The sequence below is a fragment of the Humulus lupulus genome, chromosome 6 (genome assembly GCF_963169125.1).
Source record: "Humulus lupulus chromosome 6, drHumLupu1.1, whole genome shotgun sequence".
NCBI lineage: Eukaryota > Viridiplantae > Streptophyta > Magnoliopsida > Rosales > Cannabaceae > Humulus > Humulus lupulus.
The window spans coordinates 36,039,606-36,059,249 of record NC_084798.1 but is presented as its reverse complement, the minus strand read 5'-3'; the positions used below and the strand labels follow the sequence as shown (position 1 = coordinate 36,059,249).

Genomic DNA, 19,644 nt, shown 5'->3' with positions numbered 1-19,644 from the left:
CGGTGGAGAAAGAAACTTTGTTCATCTATCTGGCAGTCACCGAGTATGCTGCTAGCGCTGTCCTGATTAGAGAGGAGGAACATGTTCAAAAAGCTGTGTATTATATAAGCAAGAGGCTAGTAGTACCCCCTATTGAGAAATTAGCCTATTGTTTGATTTTGGCCTCTAGAAAGTTGCGAACATACTTCCAAGCTCACCCCACAGTAGTACTCACCAACCAGCCACTGCGGCAAGTCCTGCAGAAGCCAGAAGTTGCCGATTGATTATTGAAATAGGCAGTTGAACTTGGACAGTTTGATATTTCTAACTCATCACGAGCAGCTGTGAAGGGACATGCTCTAGCAGACTTTGTTGCAGAACTTACTGGGCTCCAGGATACCGAGCCGATAGAAGAGCCTGAACTACAAAGCCAAACTCCTTCTTAGAAGTTGTTCGTAGATGGCTCTTCCAACGAGCACAATGCTGGAGTAGGTTTGATCTTAGTCATGCCTGAAGGACATCGATTCCACTATGCAATCAGATTCGACTTCACAGCGCCCAATAACGAAGTCGAATACGAAGCTCTGCTCACAGGATTAAGATTAGCCAAGGACATGGATATCAAGTCACTTGAAATCTACAGTGACTCCCAGTTAGTGGTTAATCAAATTATTGGAGAATATCAAGCTTGGGGTCTTAAGATGGTTGCTTATTAGAACAAAGCAAAGGACTTATTGGTATAGTTCGAAAAATATACTCTTTAGCAAGTACTTCATGACCAGAACTCAAACGCTGATGCTTTGGCCAAGTTAACAAGTGCGAAGGATGCTGACACCTTGAATATAGTACCTGTTGAACATTTTTCCACACCGAGTATTCAAGAAGAAGAGTCTTCCCTGGTAATCCAAGCAACAGACATATGGATGACACCCTTTATTGAATACTTAGAGCATGGAATGCTGCCGACGGACAGAAGCAAAGCAAGAACCCTCCAGAGACAGTCGGCTCGATTCATTATGGTCGATGGAGTTTTGTACAGGAGAGAGTACTCAATGCCACTTCTAAGGTGTGTTTCAAAGGAAAAGGCCAAGGAATTAATGTGAGAAGTCTATGAAGGTTTCTGCGGAGATCATGCTGGGGGGCAGAGTTTATCAAAAAATATCTTAAGGCAAGGATACTTCTGGCCAACGATGAATAAAGGCTCTGTGGATTTTGTTCGGAAGTGTGACAAGTGCCAAAGGTTCTCCAAGATACCGTGAGCATCCCCTAATGAGCTAAAACAGATGCAAAGCCTGTGGCCATTCGCAGTATGGGGGATAGATTTGATCGGGTCTTTACCCACGGGAAAAGGCAACGTCAAGTATGTTGTAGTTGTTGTAGACTACTTCAAAAAGTGGGCCGAAGTTGAGCCACTTGCAACAATAACGACCAAGAAGGTGCTAGATTTTGTGGTAAAAAATATCGTGTGTCACTATGGGTTGCCAAGAAATGTTGTCTCAGATAATGGCACACAATTTGACAGCGATCTGTTCATAGATTTTTGCGAAAGGCACGAGATTATCAAGAGTTTTTCTTCAGTAGCTCACCCACAAGCAAACAGACAGGTTGAAGCTGTCCATAAGACACTGAAGGATACCCTAAAGAAAAGGCTTGAAGAAGCAAATAGGGCATGGCTAGAATAGTTACCTGAAGTCCTTTGGTCGTATAGAACGTCCCATCAAACAACAACAACGGGCCATATTCCATTTTCTTTGGCCTATGGATATGAGGCCATGTTTCCTGTTGAATTAGACCCACCATCACATAAAAGGTTGGCATACGATCAGAGTATTAAAGGAATCTTTGGATTGGGTTGATGAAAGGCGCGAGCAAGCTCAACTCCGTGTAGCAACTTACCAGCAAAAGGTCGCTCGGTATTTCAACTCTAAAGTATGCAAAATAAAATTTAACGTGGGAGATTTAGTACTTAGAAGAGTTTTTCTTAACACCCGCGATCAAGCTACCGGAGTGCTTGGACCTAACTGGGAAGGTCTGTATCAAATTGAAGAAGTCCTCCAACTAGGCACCTATAAACTTGCTCAATTAAATGGAGATCTCATTCCTCGCTATTGGAATGGAGAACACCTGCGCAAGTATAATCAATAAAACAGTTCTTTTTTAAAGAATTGGCTTGTATTAATTTAACTTTTTACAAGTTTATGAACAAGGGTTAGTCAGTCATATGACTAGTCGCTTATAAGTGTAAGATCAATTTTTTGATCACTCATACAAATACGATTGTCCATTTATTACGAGAAATAAAAGGAATTGTGCACAGCCAGTTAGTCTTGCCAATTATTGTATTATTATAAGTATTTCCTCATTACGTGTGTTGTTTTGCTATATAATCATTTTTTATAAGTCTCTACTACGTGCAATAATGTTCGAACAGGTCTTGGTCATGGAAAGTGACCAAGGACCTTAGGCTCCTCAATCTCCTGGGGGGCATATAAGGTACTAAGCAAGCAGAGCATATCAACAGGCATATGTAAACACACGAGCAAAATAAGGGAAAGCATACTACGGTACTTAGAGTATTCTTCAAAATTTTGTTAAATCAAAACAAAGTGCTATGCTAAGTTCGGTCATGCGAACAGATGTTATAATAAATTACAAATATTATAATATCAAAGTAAAATGTTTTACACCACAAGCAGTTGCTGCTCGGATGTAATTGCTAATTAAATTAAAAGCTGCCCTACGCATCAAAATATTGTCTTGACATCACGAACCGTGGTTCGTGTGTCCTAGTTACAAATTAAAATAAAATAAATAAAATTATGAAGCAGCAAGAGCAGCTGGAGGATCTTGCTGAGGCTGTTGGTCGACTATGGTATCAACACCCTCGTTAATGCCTTCAATACCTGTGGCCAAAGAAATCTCAGGGGATCCCTAAGCAGTCTCCTCTTCCTCCAGGCAAGCAACGCACTTAGCCAGCTCAGCCTGCTTCATATGTTCTAGAAAATAATCATAGTTTTCCTCGAGATTTCTTTTACAGAACATATAAAAGCAGTTGAACGCGTCTTCCTTAAACCTCTCCAAGCCACTAGCGTTGGTCTCTTTGAGCAATTTGACTCACTCCTCCAGTTTAGCAGTTTCTTTCCTGCTGATAGCCAGTTTGTCTTGGAGTTCGAAGGCCTCTTTGAAATTGATCACCGAAGCCTCCCTGTACTTCTCTGTGGACTCAGTGACTTTGGCCAAGGTCTCCTTATGTTGCTTCAGCTCCTCGCCCAGTTTGGCATTTTGCTCCTCAGGCGCTCTTAGTTCCTTGCCCAGTTGGGCGTGTCTATCCTCGGCCACCTTGAGCTACTCGGCGAGTCTTCCCTCGGCAGCCTTAATCTCTTCAGCATGCCTGGCAGACGTCTCCTCCAAGCGACGCCAGCTGGTACTCAGGGTCAAAACACCCTGAAATCAGAGAAAAAAGCAAAGTTGTTAGTATAAATAAAAAGGGTGAGATAGACAACTAAGGCACAACAAAAAATAGCAACCTACATTGAGTATTTCATTCAGTGAACAACTGAGAATCTGCTCGACCTTCATAGAGGAGACATTACTGAAGGTTTCCTGAATACGTCGATGCCTTGATAGCTTCTTCAGTTTGCCATTGGCCGAGTTGTAGGTTGTGTTCAAGACAGCCTCGGCCTAAGTTTCTCCTGACTGATCAGGAGGCATTGGGTTGACATGAGCTGGAGGAGTCGAGTCGACAGGAGCTGGGGGAGTCGGGTCGACGGGTGCTGGAGGAGGAGTAGTTTCCTTGGAAGGTACAGGTGCATGAGGGTCCTTAGTCCGAGCCTTTTTCTTGGAAGGGTCGCTGCTACTTTCCCCAAGGTGTCGCTTGCTTTCTTTCCTTCTGCTCCCAGAAGTTTTGGCTTTGGGTTTGCTGTACAGATCGAACACCTCTCCAGAAGTCATGACTGTAGGATAGAAATAAATGATTAGACAATATAAATTAAGTTACTTAAAAAAGCAAGGAAATAAGAGCAAGAAAAATTCTAAGTAGTATACCCGAGCTACTATTACTGGTCGATACATTATTTATGGTATTAATGCTACACTCACTCTCTGCTTCAAAGAAGTCTGAATTTAAACTACTGATCGCATATTTAAAGTTTTCGTCCCCGTCGAATAAATGGCAGGGAATGGGCAAACTATCTAAGAGTGAGAAGTCAATACCGTTCTCATCAGAAGACTCGAGTATGGGCTCGGGGTATTCTGGAAGTTTCTGCTTGCCTTTCCCATGTTGGGTTAGAACAGCAGCAGCTCGTGGGATATTGGAAGGTTCCCTAATGGTCACTCTTGTTGCCCGCCTTCTCGGAGGTTGTGACACATCCTGGTGCTGCTCGGGGTTCTCTCCTCCAGTAGCACTTCCTGCTATAGACTCCCTCACATCCTGGTGAGGTGCCAGAAGGCCAACCAGCCTTAAGCTGCTCTCAATGACTAACTCTTTGATGCTCTTCTCGATGTTCATCATGCTGGCCAAGGCTGCTGCCCTTATCTCCATCTCTGGAGTAGGGTCTGGTCGGTACCATGGACCTAAACAACACCAAAGTTCTAAAGATGGTATAGAGAAGCTAGAAGAAAATAAGCAACCAGTGAGTAAAAGATTTACCTCCTTGGGTGAAGGCCAGGTTATCGGCGACCAGGTCCGCTGTAAGAAAGTACTCCTGGAAGTACTTCCCTACATTGGATTTGTAGGTGATGTCGCTCAGGAAGGTACGAGCGGACTCTTGGTGGTAGAAGTGGAAGAACCTCGTGTTGTTGTGGTTGGGGTTGGATTTGAGATTGAACAGGTAGTTTATTTCATGTGGTGTAGGTATAGGCCACTTCTTATGGTTATAAAGGATATAGAGCGCAAATAATACTCTATATCTGTTGGGAATGATTTGGAAGGGGGTGACCTCAAAATAATTGGCCACCCCTTGGAAGAATTCGTGCAGAGGCAAGATTGCCCCTGCCTCGATATGATACCTTGACCAGGCACTGAAGGCACCCCCAGGCACGTTTTCCCTCTGGTCAGGTGAAGGTTTGATTAGGGTTATCCCAGGAAGACCATACTTCTTGAGATAGTTATTTACCACCCTAGCTGATACGATGCTAGGAGGCGCAATGTACCATTCGACCTCTGGCCTAAGGCCGTCGCGAGGTCGGGCTTTAGTTTGGATTTCAGGTGGTACATTATTTACAGGCTAGGGATTTGTAGAAGGCTCTTCGATGCAATGGGCAGGCTAGTTTGAAGGAGGGTTGGTTGTTCTCTTCTTTATGCGAGCAGTATACTTCACGTGACCCATGTTCAATTGACTAGTCGTAGGTCTGGTCATTGGGTTGTGTTGAGAAAATGGGACTTCTAAAAAAGGCAGCGACGGTTATTCTTGATCCTCGAACAGTAGTGCGAGCAGATCGTCGTCAATCAGCCTCTCACCTCCACAAGGATCGTGCATGAAATATGGGAACATAAAAGGGGAGATGAGATTCTACGGCCAACAGATAGAAGAAGTGGAAACGTTGGGATAACATTGCTCATGCATGAAAGATAAATTTTTATACGACAAGCAGCATTCTAACGTAAACACTAAAAACATTCGAACAGTTTGGAAAAACGGATTAAAAAGTAGAAGTGAAAAGTTTTTTCAGAGAAACTTTTCGACTCCGAAAATAGGCAGGAAAAACCCAGATTTTTTCGAATGCATAAAAATCAAATTTTTACTTCGATTTTGCACCCTGAATCAATATTCCTACTTCCCAAGCCAATTCTTAAGCCTCATTTAGTGTTTTTTCTAATTCAAACTCCTATTCTCTCATGCTACTACCTACGAGCCTAATTACCCCGAATCGTTTTTCCTCAAGAACATTCAAAAACTCAAAGACCGAATATCAGAAAACTAGAGAAATGAACGTTGCATGGTATAACAGAGACAAATCGATCAAGAAACTTACTTGAATGGAAGATTTAAGTGAAGTCACAAGCGTTGATACAAGCGGCTAAACAGACACACCACAGATCACCAAAGTTTTCTGAGTTTTTTCTTACTTTTTTGCTTCTGAGTTCTTGAGAAGAAAAACAGTGGTAAAAGGTAAAAAGTGAGAAAAGTAGGTTATTTATATTGATCATGGCACAGTTAAAAAGGTAATGATGGGGGATGAGTTTTTGAAACGTGGGGAATCGTGTTAGCTGTCAAAACACTTTTGGGAAACTGCAACAGCCATAATTAGTCACATTTTCGAAAAGGCGCTGACAAATGTGACAAGTCATACGGAAGGTCGGTCGCTTAAGTTTATTATATGCTGGTCGTAGTAAAATAAACTTGGGGGCAAATGTTTACCCAAAAAACCTGATGACATGGCAAAATTAGCCTACACGTGGCAGTTTAAGTGAGTATAATTTATTCGACCATCGACTAGAAGATCATTGGCTCATCAGACATCATATTTAAGGGCGACTAGTCTGGTCGTATCTTTTCATCTATTTCCTTCATATATGTAATCTTATAATTACATATTAATTGTAATTTCTATTATTATTTAGATACGTCTGCATTAAATGTAATTAAGGCCCATTGGCCTAGGTAGAATTCCTTGAGCCTATAAATAAGAATCAAAAGGCTCAAGAGATGGGACTTTTGAATTAGGGAATTCTAAGAGAGAAATAGAGTGTTTTTATCCACCATAATTGTATTCATTTGAAAGCTTGTGAAACTCATGAACCCTAGTTCATTGATCACAGTTCTTGGAATTATACATCAATAAGAACACTAAGTGGAGGTATATTGTTACCATTTTATTGGGGCCGAACCACTATAAATCTTTTGCGTCATTTATCTTTTAATCTTATTTTCTATTATTTTACTTGACTCCGTGTCATTGACCAATTCGAGGGTCAACATCAAGCATATAGCTAATCATATTTATAGTGACGTAATCACAGTGGAATATTAATATGATTATATGTTCAAAAATAAGTTAGTCCTAAGATTAGTTAGTGCACATGATTTACACTGACTTGCCAATCTACGATATGATCTGCGTATACATTGTAGTGTTATGTTCTTTCCAGAACATTAGCATAGTAGATAAGGTCAGATGCATTTGTTACATCGGACTGGACTGATATTGACAGTAGATGAGATAAGTTAACTTATCGTTATCATCTATTCTAGTCATATCATATAGTTGACCATAGGCCAATTCAATCTCAATTTTGAGTGGTTAGTATTCTAACTGATTGTATTATTTGAGTTCTTTGACTTGTTCGTTGCCAACTTACCCTACAGACTAGCCCATACTTACATCTTGGAAACTCGATAGTATAATTGAGTGGGAGTGTTAATCATAGATATGAATACTATAACTTCTAATGAAGAAGTAAGACGATGGTTTCCTTTTAGTTTGGATTGAGGTGCTAAATGATAGAGATATCATTTCAGTAATTAATATTAGTTTACTGAAATATCATTTACAAGGAACTAAGTATTTTAAGGATAAAATACAATGCGGGTAAAACAATATTTTAAGTCTCATCTTATTGTAGACCATCTATAGAGGACTGAGTGATAATCATAGTTGTAACAATGGATAACTAATAACGTATCTATATTGGTTATAGAGCGTTCTATGAATTCAAGAGTGCAATTCTGAGTCTTTAGTGGTGTCACGAGGAATTAATAAGTTAGTAAATTTATGATAACTTATTGGAGCTTGATTTCATAGGCCCATGATCCCCACTGTACCTTGGATAAAATCATCTAGATAATATCAATTAATTGATTTAATTATCAATTAGAATTATCAAAGTTGACCAGGTCAATTGTGGATAGTTTCATTGAGTTATGCAATTTAGAGAAGAAAAGAGATTTTAGGACGAATTTATTAATTAAGAAAAATTGGTGTCTAAATTAATAAATAAGTTTAAATCAATGTTCAAATTATAAATAATTATTTTGATTAAGGATTTAATTAATTAATTAATCAATAGAAAATAATACGGGCCTTGAATTTAAGTCTAATGGGCTTATAATTAAATGGAAAATCCACGGGCCTAAAGCCATGATAATTTAGACCTAATGGCTGATATTACCTATTATTTTATTGATTTTTTAATTAAAAGAAGTGACATAATTGAGCCTATAAAATGAATGTTAAGTGGGAGTTGAAATCAGAAGATCTGGAGATGAACAGATGATCAAAAGGTCTAGTTTTGATGCTTTAGGGTTTTAGACTCTCTTTACAACAAAGTCATTTTCTAAGCCTCAATATTCTCTTCTCTTCTTCTCTCTGTATCTATATCAAGTGTTGAGAATTTCTCACTCTAGTCTAGGTGAATCTAAGGATACTTTGGAAGACTGTGAATAAATTTGAAGATCGATTTAGTTTCTTGGTGATGCCCTGCGACAGAAAGGATACAAGTGTTAGAGAAACTCAAGGAATGACTTATTCATTCCGCTGCGTATAATGTAATTGTTCTTATCATTATCTCTGTTTAAATTCAATTATAGAAACATGTTATAGGTTTTCTTATATTAATTTGTTTAGTATATGATTCAAATGAAAATAAATAAGATCTTGTATAAGTTTTCTCAACAGCATCCGGATCACAACAAAACCTATTCCAATGAATTTGCATGCATTATTGGTTCTTAGCAGCATAGTACCACCATCAATTTCATCAAAGAAACATAATAGATGTTTGTTTGGTGTCATATGAAATGTCCATCTCGAATCCAAAATCCAATCCTCACCTATATTCTTGATTGATACGACTAATACATCAGCAGATTCATCATGATCAGAGACAAGATCAACCTCTCCTTTCTCCTTGTTTCAGTCTCGAATCAACTTGGCTTTCAAAGCATAACAATCTTATCTGTAATGACCTTCCTTTTTACAATAATAACATTGTTTCCCTGGTCTAGAATTGGATCTTGACCGATTACCATGGATGTTGTGACCCTTGTGACTATTTCCCTCATAATTGTTGCCATTTCCTTTGTAATTCCCATTTCTTGATTCCTTCTTTTCTTGTCTTCCTCTAACAAACAACCCTTTAGCATCATTTTTAACTTTTCCTTTCTTCTGAATTTCTTTTAAGTTAAGGGTTGATTTTACTTCAGACATGGTTAGAGTTTCTTTACCATAGAGAATAGTATCAACAAAGTGTTCATAACTCTTGGGAAGAGAACTAAGAAGTAAGATACCTTTCTCTTCATCTTCAATCTTAACACCAACGTTGCACAACTCTAAGATTATCTTGTTAAACTCATCAAGGTTCTTTCGAAGCTCTTTATTTTCATCCATCTTCAATGTGTATAACATCTTATTGAGATACAAATTGTTTACAAGGGTCTTTTTGAGATAAATCGATCCAAGCTTGTTCCATAACTCAATGGCAGTCTCTTTTGTCGAAACTTCTCTTAAAACTTCATCACCAAGGCTGAGTAAGATGGCACTATGAGCTTTGTTTGAATCTCTGACAGATTCTTCTTGTCATCACCAAGTTCAACAAGAGCTTTACTATCAATGACTTATGAAATCCCTTGCTGCACTAACAGAGCTTTCATTTTAATCATTCAAAGACTGAAATTATTTTCCCCATCAAACTTGTCCACCTAGAATTTAGCAGTAGCCATTCTTGATCGAATCTTGAAACTTTAGGAAAGAATCTTAATTTTACGTAACCTATCTCCGATACCACTTGTTGTGATTAGTTCAATCACACAAAACAATAGATCTAACTAGATTGAATAAAAATCCAGAATTGAAACAAAAATAGAAATACTTAACTGTAATGTAAATGAAAAACAACACAAAATTACGTGGTTCAACACTGTTTGAGAGTGTCTACATCCACGGGGAACACAAGCACCATACTTTCTTCTTTATTGCTCAATCTTTAATGTTACAACCAGCAAGAACTTTACAAAACTGAGTTCTTGAAACTCAAAGTATAAATAGTACAAAAACTTGACTAAACTCTTAGAGAGAAAATTGAGCAATGAAAACTAAAACTAGAGAGAAGTCTCTTAACAACAAATATCTAAGGCTAAGTAATTTATAGTGTACACCTAATCAGCCCCCTTAACTAACTTAATTGGCATTAAACCATTGAACCAATAAAAACTTGCCAACTATGTAAGTAGTCTTAATCACTCACAACATTTTGGCTTCTTTGAAGTTCTTTCTTTAAATTCCAACTTGAATACTTGGTCGTTCAATTTTTTTTTTATTCACCTTTGAAATCTAACTATACTACTATATTTTATTCAGCTTAGTGCCAATTATCACGATGTTTTTTTTTTGTTCCTCTATTGTCTTCTCAAAGACAAAGTGAAAACTAATATCAAATTTTTAGTGCTCGTCTCATTTTGCTTATGCTTAGGATAATTCTTGAAATATCTCTTTATTCAAAAGGTAACTTCTAAATGATAGCAATAACCAATAAAAAAAATTCATTCAACATCTTCTTAGCATGAACCTCATGCTAGATTACTTGAAACTTTATAATTTGGTTGATTACAATGGGTTCGGTAACCATTAAAAAAATGATTTTTATTTTTTTAAAATAAAAATATGAAAATATATTTAGGAAACACGTTCGGTAATATAATTTTGTTTTTATTTTTTTTACTTTAAATTCAAAATTAATTAAATTTTGAAAACATTATTTTGAAGCTTTTAAAAAACATGAAAACGTATTTCGTCTCTCGTCTTCCTCACCTTTGTCAAGTAATGGCTTCTTCCTCACCTTCCTCAATCAACTGAGCTTCACCTTCCTCAATCAACAGAGCCCAGGCGATTTCTATTATTAAGGTATGATTTTTTGTCATTTTCAATTTTAGGTCTGTGCCATTGAAATTGTTTTTGTATTTCTCTTATTTCCTCCCATCCAGTGCCGAAACCATCACCCCCAACTTGTTCCTTACCATCTCATCTTGTTTCTCATGACCTCCATGGATCTCACTCACCCCCAACTCGAATATTCTAGTCAAAACCTCAAACCCCAAATCATCTTCTTTGATTTCACCATTTGGCTGCGTTGTGACTCTTTGATTTCTCCTTATCCTTACTTTTAAGTACTATGAACTCACTTTTACACCAATTAAAAAAGATTCACACTCCTGTTTTCTCAAGAAAGTAGAATTAAAGAATCACTCAAAGCAACGAATCCCAAAACTTTACTCTAAAAAATTCAATGGTTGTATTATCTGTTTCTCTATTATATAAAGGAGAATATATGCCTTTATTTTTTAAGTTTGAACCCTTCCGTCTTTGTGTTTTTCAGAAGAAGAAATGGAAAAAAAAAATCGTTTAGTTATGTACTATATCCTGCAGAGCATCAATAATATTAGTCATTGGTTAAAAGCTTGTTATAAAGAAAGTATATATACGTACATATGAGATAAATAAAGAAAAAAATAAGAAAATTTTCTAAATTTATGTATAGATTTTGTGGTTTCTAATCCATTTATAGTATTAATTTGGTTTCAAATTTGATTGTTTCAGATTGATTGGCTTGGTGGATTGGTGACTTTGAGTGTTTCAGATAGTTGGCTTGGTGACTTTGAGGTATATTATTATAAATTATGTTGATTAAATTCCCACTAATTTGAGTTGTGTTTTTTATCAGAGGCTTTGAGTTGTTTTTCCTTGTTCTGATATGTTTGATGTATTGCATTGTCCTTAGTTGTTGAGTTGTGATTCATTACCTTTCACTATCTTTTTTGGTCACTTTTAAGTTTATTACATTTCTGTATTGACTTTATGTTTCTATATATATTTGTTCTAAATATTGGGGGTGCTCTTTTGTTGAGACTACAGGTGATATTGAACGAGGCTTCTGTGTAAACTGGAACTTGTATTGTGTTTGTGCTGCCTTTGCTACTTTATTAATTTTAAATGCCTGTTGTTTTTTCTACGACAATGCTCATGTTTTTCTTTTCATAGTAGAGTAGACTCTGTTTTGGCATAGTTAACTTGTAATTGGTAGTTATTATTTTAAAATTAGACAGTATAGTGGTGGGGTTAGCCTCATTTTTTTGCATTGAAAATTTGAGCGAAATTTCAGATCTTCATGCTTATAAATAGAAAATAATTCTTTGGTCTGAAGTCTGTCTAACTCTCTCTCTCTCTATATATATATTTATGTGTATGCATATATGTAACAAAAAGGCTCTGGCTCAAGCTCAATATTAGCAGTGAAATATTGCATATTTCTTGATATACTATATTGTATGCGTTAAGAATGGGAGTATAATATAGTTTAGTTCCATATAGCATAAAACTAACAAGTACTCATCTAAACTATCAAGTTTAGTAACATAAAATTTGGTTTGTTTTGATAGATAGGATATAGTCCAGTAATAACATAATCTTATTAACTACATCAGATCTAAATTTGGTTTGTTCTGATATAAATAGGATAGCCATGCATGACATGTACGAATCTTCTATCTTGCTGCATCTTCCTCATTTATTCCGTATCTATCATCCCAAGAACAGTAAGCATGATGAATAGTTGAATGGGTTGCAGTCTCTCCTTTAACTAAATTTGGCTCAATTTACTTCTCATACTTGTTATTGGAAGATAAAAAACTTTCAATATCATCCCACACATTGCATGCTTCTCATGAAATGAAAAAGAGTGATGATAAAAAGCCATATTTTACTTGCTGTCTTTGTCAAAAGTCTTTGGAGATTAAAGAGATGCGTAAAATAGTTAAAGGGTATATACACACAGATATATATATATATATGAGTGCTTTGAGTATAGTTCTTCTGTTGATTAGCTAGCTAGTGGTAATCCTAGAGAGTTTTATTAAGAAACTGACTAGTAAAAGTTTCTTTTACTGATGAATGTGTGTTGTAAAGGGCAATGATCGAGCAAGACAAATTGCTATAGTGCTATATTGGGGTGGGATATGGGAAGTTGTAGTGGTCCAGCCAGCCATTTAAACAAACAATTAATTAGTTAATCAGCTTGTTTAATCAGCCAGCCATTTGGGATATAAGAACGTGTGTTGGGAAGTTCTCTCTCTATATAAATATATATATATACATATATATACCACTATACATACAATAATATACTGGTTGCATATGTAATGTTGAAATCTTAATAACAAGGAATATAATTGACACAGGACTCTCTGAGATTTTAGCTAAGCTCAGTGTATTCTTAATTCACAGGTACATATTTGTTCTTTCTTTCTGGTTTGAACCTCTTTTGGATTCTTGATTTATGTTTTTTTTTTGTAATATTGCACTTTGATTGACAGCATGAGTTCCTTGAAATTTTGTATTATATTTAGATTAGATAAGGGAAGATCAAATCTGAACCTAAACATATCTCCCTCATCCTCAGCTTCTGACTCTGCCCAACTCACCGAAACACCTTCCACTCTGTAATCACTCCCAACTTCCTCAGTTATTTCTACTTTCACACTTTGGTTGATGGACTCATCCCTAGAAAAATCCCATTAATCAAGAAAAATGCATTTACTGTTTTTGAGCTTTTCGCTGTCGTTTTACATGATGCAGACTTTATATTTAACATTATAGATTAGAACCCTAAACAGTTTCAAAGACTTCAGTTTATTCAGCTAAGCATATCTGAGTTTGTCCCATTCATGTTTACTAGAACTGAACCAAAGCATCTTATGCACATTTTCTGAAAATAATTCTGATTAAGGACTTTATTATGTTAACCAAGCTGTCATTAATGATAATCTTTGATACACTTTAATCCAAACCCATTCTATAAAGTGAAAAATAAAATTACAAATCAAAACAATCATGATCTCTCTCTCACCTCATCTCACCAAATCAAAAACCTTAAACTAAGTTCCAAAAACCAATTAAAGGACAAAAACCAAAACCCAACAAAAGAATAAACAAAACACAGAGAATCAGGGCCATGTCTTTATCTTCAATATATATATATATATATATAGTTTTCTTTTCTTTAGTCTCAAATGGGGTTTTCTCTCTTTTTCTCATTCTCTTTTGACTGCCTTCAGTCCAAGATACTTCTTTTCTTTCCACAAGGACAAGGACTTGGGATCACATGGTGTCACTAACTTTAGCTCATCTACCTTACTTTACTTTATCATTCAATTACAAAAAGCATAGAATAAGTATTCCCACAAGATTAAAGGAGACCCCATTTGGATGAAGAAACTTTATATATCCTTTTAATTTATCATCATCCTTTTTTACTAAAGGAAATAAAAAACCATCCCAAGAAAAATATAAAAAACGCCTATGATGTTAAAAGGGGACTATTTATATATTATATCATATCATATATAACAATAACAGTAATAATAACAGCATAAAGATCCTGTTAGCCAAACTGCTTGCTTTTCCTCCTAATTTTGAAAAAGAACAGTAGTAGTAGAGATTTGTGTTGTTGTTGTTGTTCAATTCAATTTCAAGCTCTATTTATGTCTATGGTTGTTCTTTTCTGCTGCAATGGAAAGCAGCCTTGAGACTCCTTGAGTCCAAATATCGTACTCTCTTTGGCTCCTACACTCGAACTCTACAACACCACGCATAATTGTTTTCAAACCAAAGTAATGCTTGTTCTCCCCACCCTCAAGCAAGTGGCGACCAGGCCAAGCTGGCATATCTTTAATCACTTCCACAACCAGATCTGAAAATTTTACAAAAGAACAAGAAGAACCATCTTGAGTTGTTGATGATATTTAAAGAAGAAAACTTTTTCTTTTTTCTGTTTAAGCTTTAATAATCCACTTTAGAACTTTCACAAATCCCCAAATGGAAGAAGACCCACCTCCATTTCTGCTTCATAAAAATTATTAGTGAAAGACAAAAGCAGTAAAAACTTACTCTTTTTTCTTTAAGATTAAGATAATAAAGATTGTCATTAAATGAATTAAAAAAACTAAAAAAATGCTCACTTCAAGATATGGTTTGCTCTGCATACAGTGAACCTTGTAAAGTTTCTAAACAATGGAATCAAGTAGTTCTCTTTTTTAGAAATGATTGTACTGTGGGAAGCTATACATTACCGAGTAAAAGATACGCTCAAGAAAAAATATGAGATAACCCTGTTATTTTATGAGAGAGCAGTATTGTAGTATTTTAATGCCAAGGAAAGATTAAGGTTGAATAATATTGGCAAGTTAAGACTACCTGCAGTTACTACTGTAACCTTAGCTTAGTGATAGATTCTACTCCTCTCTTGATAGATTAGTGCCAAATAGTATTTTCAAGCTCTCTTTTTTCCTTATTTTTTATATGAAACAATGTTATGAATTGTTCAAACATTTATTATTAAATTTAGCTTCATTCAGCCTCCACTTATGGGAGGTATGATGGCCAACTCATCTTTGTCTTTAACAATGTTGATCTTTTGATAGATCCATATTACATGTTGCATTAGTTGCCATCACATTCGACATAGCATTAGGTTATGTTGCTGTAAATATGAAGTGCTTACTCTCTTATTACATGTGCTTTATGTAGGAGAATTGATGATCTAAGCTTGGAAATTTCAATTTTAGATCAAAGACCTCTTTGGCCCTGATCCCTTTGCTTTGCTCAAGGTACAATCTCTTCCAATCCAATCATATAAATATATTACATATTTCTTTCATTATGGCTATTCCTCCATTGTAGATCTGCGATAAAGTTTTGCTGCCACTCTTTGTAATGTCTTATATTTGTGTTAAAATATATCTTTCCACCAGTAATTTGTTCAACTCTGCATTTATTTATTTGTGTTAAAATATATGTTTCTTTCTAAAGATCTCTAACTAATGTACTTGGTGGTTTGGTAACTTAATATTATTGTAACAGATTCTGTTAGGGTTAATAAAAGATTAACTTAATATTATTCAAATTCTGATCCAAATAATGTTTAGGAATGTTTAGTCATTCAAATAATATTATTGTAACAGATTCTGTTAGTGTTAATAAAGGATTAGCTTAATATTATTCAAATTCTGATCTTAATAATGTTTAGGAATGTTTAGTCATTCAAATAATGTTCTTGAAATGGTTGTTTCTTTAGGAATAGTCTTATATTTGCATTTAGAATTCTTATTAAATCTTTAGGTCTTACCTAGATGGCAGGCGTTGATAATGAAGTTCTTATTATTGAGAAAAATGATGAGGCTTCTGTTTGGACTCAAAAGTATGAAGAAATTTTCATTGAACTTATGGAAGAAGAAGTCTTAAAGGGAAATAAGAATACCACAACCTTTACCAAGTAATCATGGACATATATAAAGGAGGAGCTTTGTGGACGAGCATAAAGAAATTATAGTGATATGCAACTAAGGAACAAATACAATCAACTAAAGCAAAAGCATAAGGATTTTAAGTCTTTACTGAAAGAGACTGGTATAGGATACAATGCAGTGACTGGAGAAGTTAGTGCGACACATGAAGTTTGGGATAAACTTATTCGGGTAAAAATTATTTAAAATGGATTTTATGCTTGATTTATTTTGATAGGTATTAGTATATTTTATCAATATAATTTCATTTCATGTAGGTTTACAAGTCTGCTAAAAGATTTAGAAAGAAAGGTTGTAAGTTTTATGATAAATTATGCACTATCTTTGGTGGTACTACTGCAACTGGTTCCAATGCTCATCCTTCAACTCGAAGTCCTTCTAATGATGATGATGCAACGTCGATAAGTCCTTCTACTATGAATGAAGAAAGTGGTTTTGATGAGGATGGTAACAAAAGAAGAGGTAAATCAATAGCCACTTCAAACTCTCGATTAGTAAAAAGAGCAAAGTTCTCATCAGCTTTGGCAGATGCACTGACAACATATAATGAAACTGCAAAGCGAAAGACAGAATTGATAGAGATATCAATGGCAACATCTGCATCACATTACTTATTGGATGAGAGTGTTGAAGCTCTTAATCAAATTGATGGAATTAGTGGAGAAGTATACGCAAAAGCTATTGAGAAGTTTGAGAACGAGGTGTCCAGAGCATTGTTTCTAAAGATGCCAGAGCATAGAAGAATAGATTGGTTGCTGAATTTGAAGTGAAAAAGTTTAGAATTTGTTTAGCTATGAACAAGATGACTTTATTTAGCTATTAACTTTGGTTTTGTTTAGCTTTTGACTGGATGACTTTGTTAAGCTATTGACTGGATGACTTTATTAGCTATTGACTGGATGACTTTGTTTAGCTATTGACTGGATGACTTATTAGATATTGACTGGATGACTTTGTTTAGCTATTGACTGGATGACTTGTTTTGCCTATTTTGTTTTATGGTTTGACTTTGACTTTGAGTGTTTATACATTTTTATATATTGAATGTAAAATTTAAAAGTTTTTTCTACTATTAGGATAAAATGTGTTTAAACGTTGCTCGGTTTAACAAGGATAATTTACTAGACGATTCAGATGATGAGTTTGGAGAGATTTTGCTATATTTTGCTTGCGAGGAATATAATCAATTATATTTATCTAAGCAACCTTGTAGAAATTCAGCTCTTTCAGGCCATGAATATGTTATGGAAGTGTTGCATGTGCATTGGAGTAGGTATTATGATTTGTTCAGAATGAACAAAGATGTCTTCAAATTATTTTATGGTGTTCTAAAAGAAAATTTTTTATTGAAGAACTTACGATATTTGTCTGTTCAAGAACAAGTGGCTATGTTCTTATTTGTGATTGGCCATAATGAACGTCATCGTGTGGTTGCTGAACGATTTCAGCACTCTATCTCAACCACATCACATTATTTTATGAAGGTTTTAAAGGCAATATGTCGTCTATCCAAAGAACTAATTACTCCACTTTCATTTGATGTAACTCCTCTACAAATTCGATTCGATCCAAGATACTATCCGTTTTTTAAGGTACAAAAATTTGAATTATTATTTTTTCATTTCTTTCAATATTCAATAAAAAAAATCTAATAATTTATTTTGTATTTTAAAATTGTGTTGGAGCTATAGATGGGACTCATATTTCTGCGTATGTTCCAATTGATGAACAAATACCATATCGAGGTCGAAAAGTGGATACAACTCAGAATGTTATGTGTGTATGTTCATTTGACATGAAGTTCACATACGTTGTTCCTGGATGGGAATGATCAGCTAATGATGCACAGATTCTTCTAGAATGTGCCACAAACCCAGATTATGGATTTCCAATGCCGCCCCAAGGTAAGTATTTATCAAACTTATTATGTTGATTGACATTATTTTATATTAAACACTTATAAGTAAAAACTAACATAAATTATCATTGGACTAGGAAAATATTTGCTTGTTGATTCTGGCTATACAAACATGCCTGATTTTCTTTCACCATATCGAGGAGAAAGGTATCATTTGGGCCAGTACACAGATCTTAATCCCATAGGCAAAAAAGAGCTTTTCAATTATCGACACTCTTCCTTGAGAAATGTCATTGAGCGGTGTTTCGGCGTGTTGAAGGCTCGCTTTCCAATCCTAAAACAAATGCCTTCATATGATCTAAGAATACAAAAAGTACATTGTCATTGCTTGCTGCATGATTCACAATTTTATAAGGACAAATGCAGAAACAGATGTATATTTTGATGGAGGTGAAGGAAATTCTGAAGTACAGGCCACTACTTTACAAAGCACGAATGGAACTTTGACTGATAGTATAGAGTTCAGTATTTCTAGAACTCATATACGTGAAATGGCTCATGTTCGTGATGAAATTGCTGATCATATATGGAGAGCTAGTCGACGATAGTGAGATTGAGTAAAGACATTAGTTGATTGTTATGACCCGTTTAATACTTTACTTTAAGTTTGGACAATTATCAGTTCATACGTTTTTTATTTTACTATGTACAACTTTCTTGGATAGATATTAAGTTTTGAAATTTGAGATTACTTGGATATTATTAATATGATCTTTTTTTACTATAACTTTCTTATTTTTTATTTTAAAATAATAAATAGTGGTCACAAAAAATATTTTTATTTTTTAGTTTAGAAAATGAAAATAAAAAATAAAATTTCAAAATTTTTTTTTACCAAACATGTTTTTTATTTTTTTAAACAAAAAATAAAAATAAAAGTTACCAAACACATTTTTATTTTTATTTAAAAAAAACAGAAAACAAAAATGGTTACCAAACACATTTTTATTTTATAAAAATAAAAAAATATAAAACAAAAATATATTTTAATTTTTGAGTTTAAAATTTTTTACCAAACGCAACCAATATGAGTTGCTAGATTGAAAATATAAACTAAGGAAAGAGATTCCATGAACAAAAAATAATTAGCATAACATATAACATGTGAGAAATAACAACAATACAATAAAAGAAATATAATATTCAGTAGACTAGCACATTGCCATTGATTTGGGTGAACTGTGAATGGTTAAAATTGTATCACCTGACTACAATAAAAAAGAAAATTAGAGCTAAGAATGCTCTAATTTAAGTGTGAAGAATAAGAGCAATCACACTAGCATAGGTATAATAACTAATTTGCAAATATTTAGCTAAAAACTAGTATTTGACATATCTTTTACATAAAGCATTGTAGCTTACCTACATCTACAAAACACTATTAATCAAATGTAAAAATATTTTATTATTTTTTTAAGGAATATTTTATTATTTTTTACACTCCCACTTATTCTT

The 19,644-nt window shown here is 34.8% G+C and overlaps 1 protein-coding gene across 5 annotated transcripts; it reads left to right on the top strand.

Annotated features, from left to right (window-relative positions):
- Window positions 1-10,589: 10,589 nt before the first annotated feature.
- LOC133782059 (uncharacterized) lies at window positions 10,590-18,916 on the top strand. Of its 5 annotated transcripts, XR_009870329.1 has the most exons (7): window positions 10,590-10,818; window positions 11,512-11,574; window positions 13,149-13,194; window positions 15,496-15,575; window positions 17,756-17,863; window positions 17,963-18,175; window positions 18,267-18,916. XR_009870329.1 is itself a non-coding variant. In XM_062221214.1 (6 exons), exons 5-6 carry the CDS (start codon window positions 16,302-16,304, stop codon window positions 17,039-17,041), a joined length of 654 nt encoding a protein of 217 aa, XP_062077198.1. In that variant the 5' UTR covers window positions 10,645-10,818; window positions 11,512-11,574; window positions 13,149-13,194; window positions 15,496-15,575; window positions 16,098-16,301; the 3' UTR covers window positions 17,042-17,260. The 5 variants fall into 5 exon arrangements, 4 of the variants coding, with proteins under 4 accessions (XP_062077198.1, XP_062077200.1, XP_062077199.1 ...); XM_062221214.1 differs by lacking the exons at window positions 17,756-17,863; window positions 17,963-18,175; window positions 18,267-18,916 and adding exons at window positions 16,098-16,442; window positions 16,529-17,260 and having other exon boundaries at window positions 10,645-10,818; XM_062221216.1 differs by lacking the exons at window positions 17,756-17,863; window positions 17,963-18,175; window positions 18,267-18,916 and adding exons at window positions 16,087-16,442; window positions 16,529-17,260 and having other exon boundaries at window positions 10,645-10,818.
- Window positions 18,917-19,644: the final 728 nt, after the last annotated feature.

Bases quoted from the DNA above. Each gene is read 5' to 3' on its own strand.
- LOC133782059 (XM_062221215.1), top strand. From the start codon at position 16,302: ATGCAACTAAGGAACAAATACAATCAACTAAAGCAAAAGCATAAGGAT. The intron at 16,443-16,528 runs GTAAAAATTATT...CATTTCATGTAG, and splicing joins TTTGGGATAAACTTATTCGG to GTTTACAAGTCTGCTAAAAG.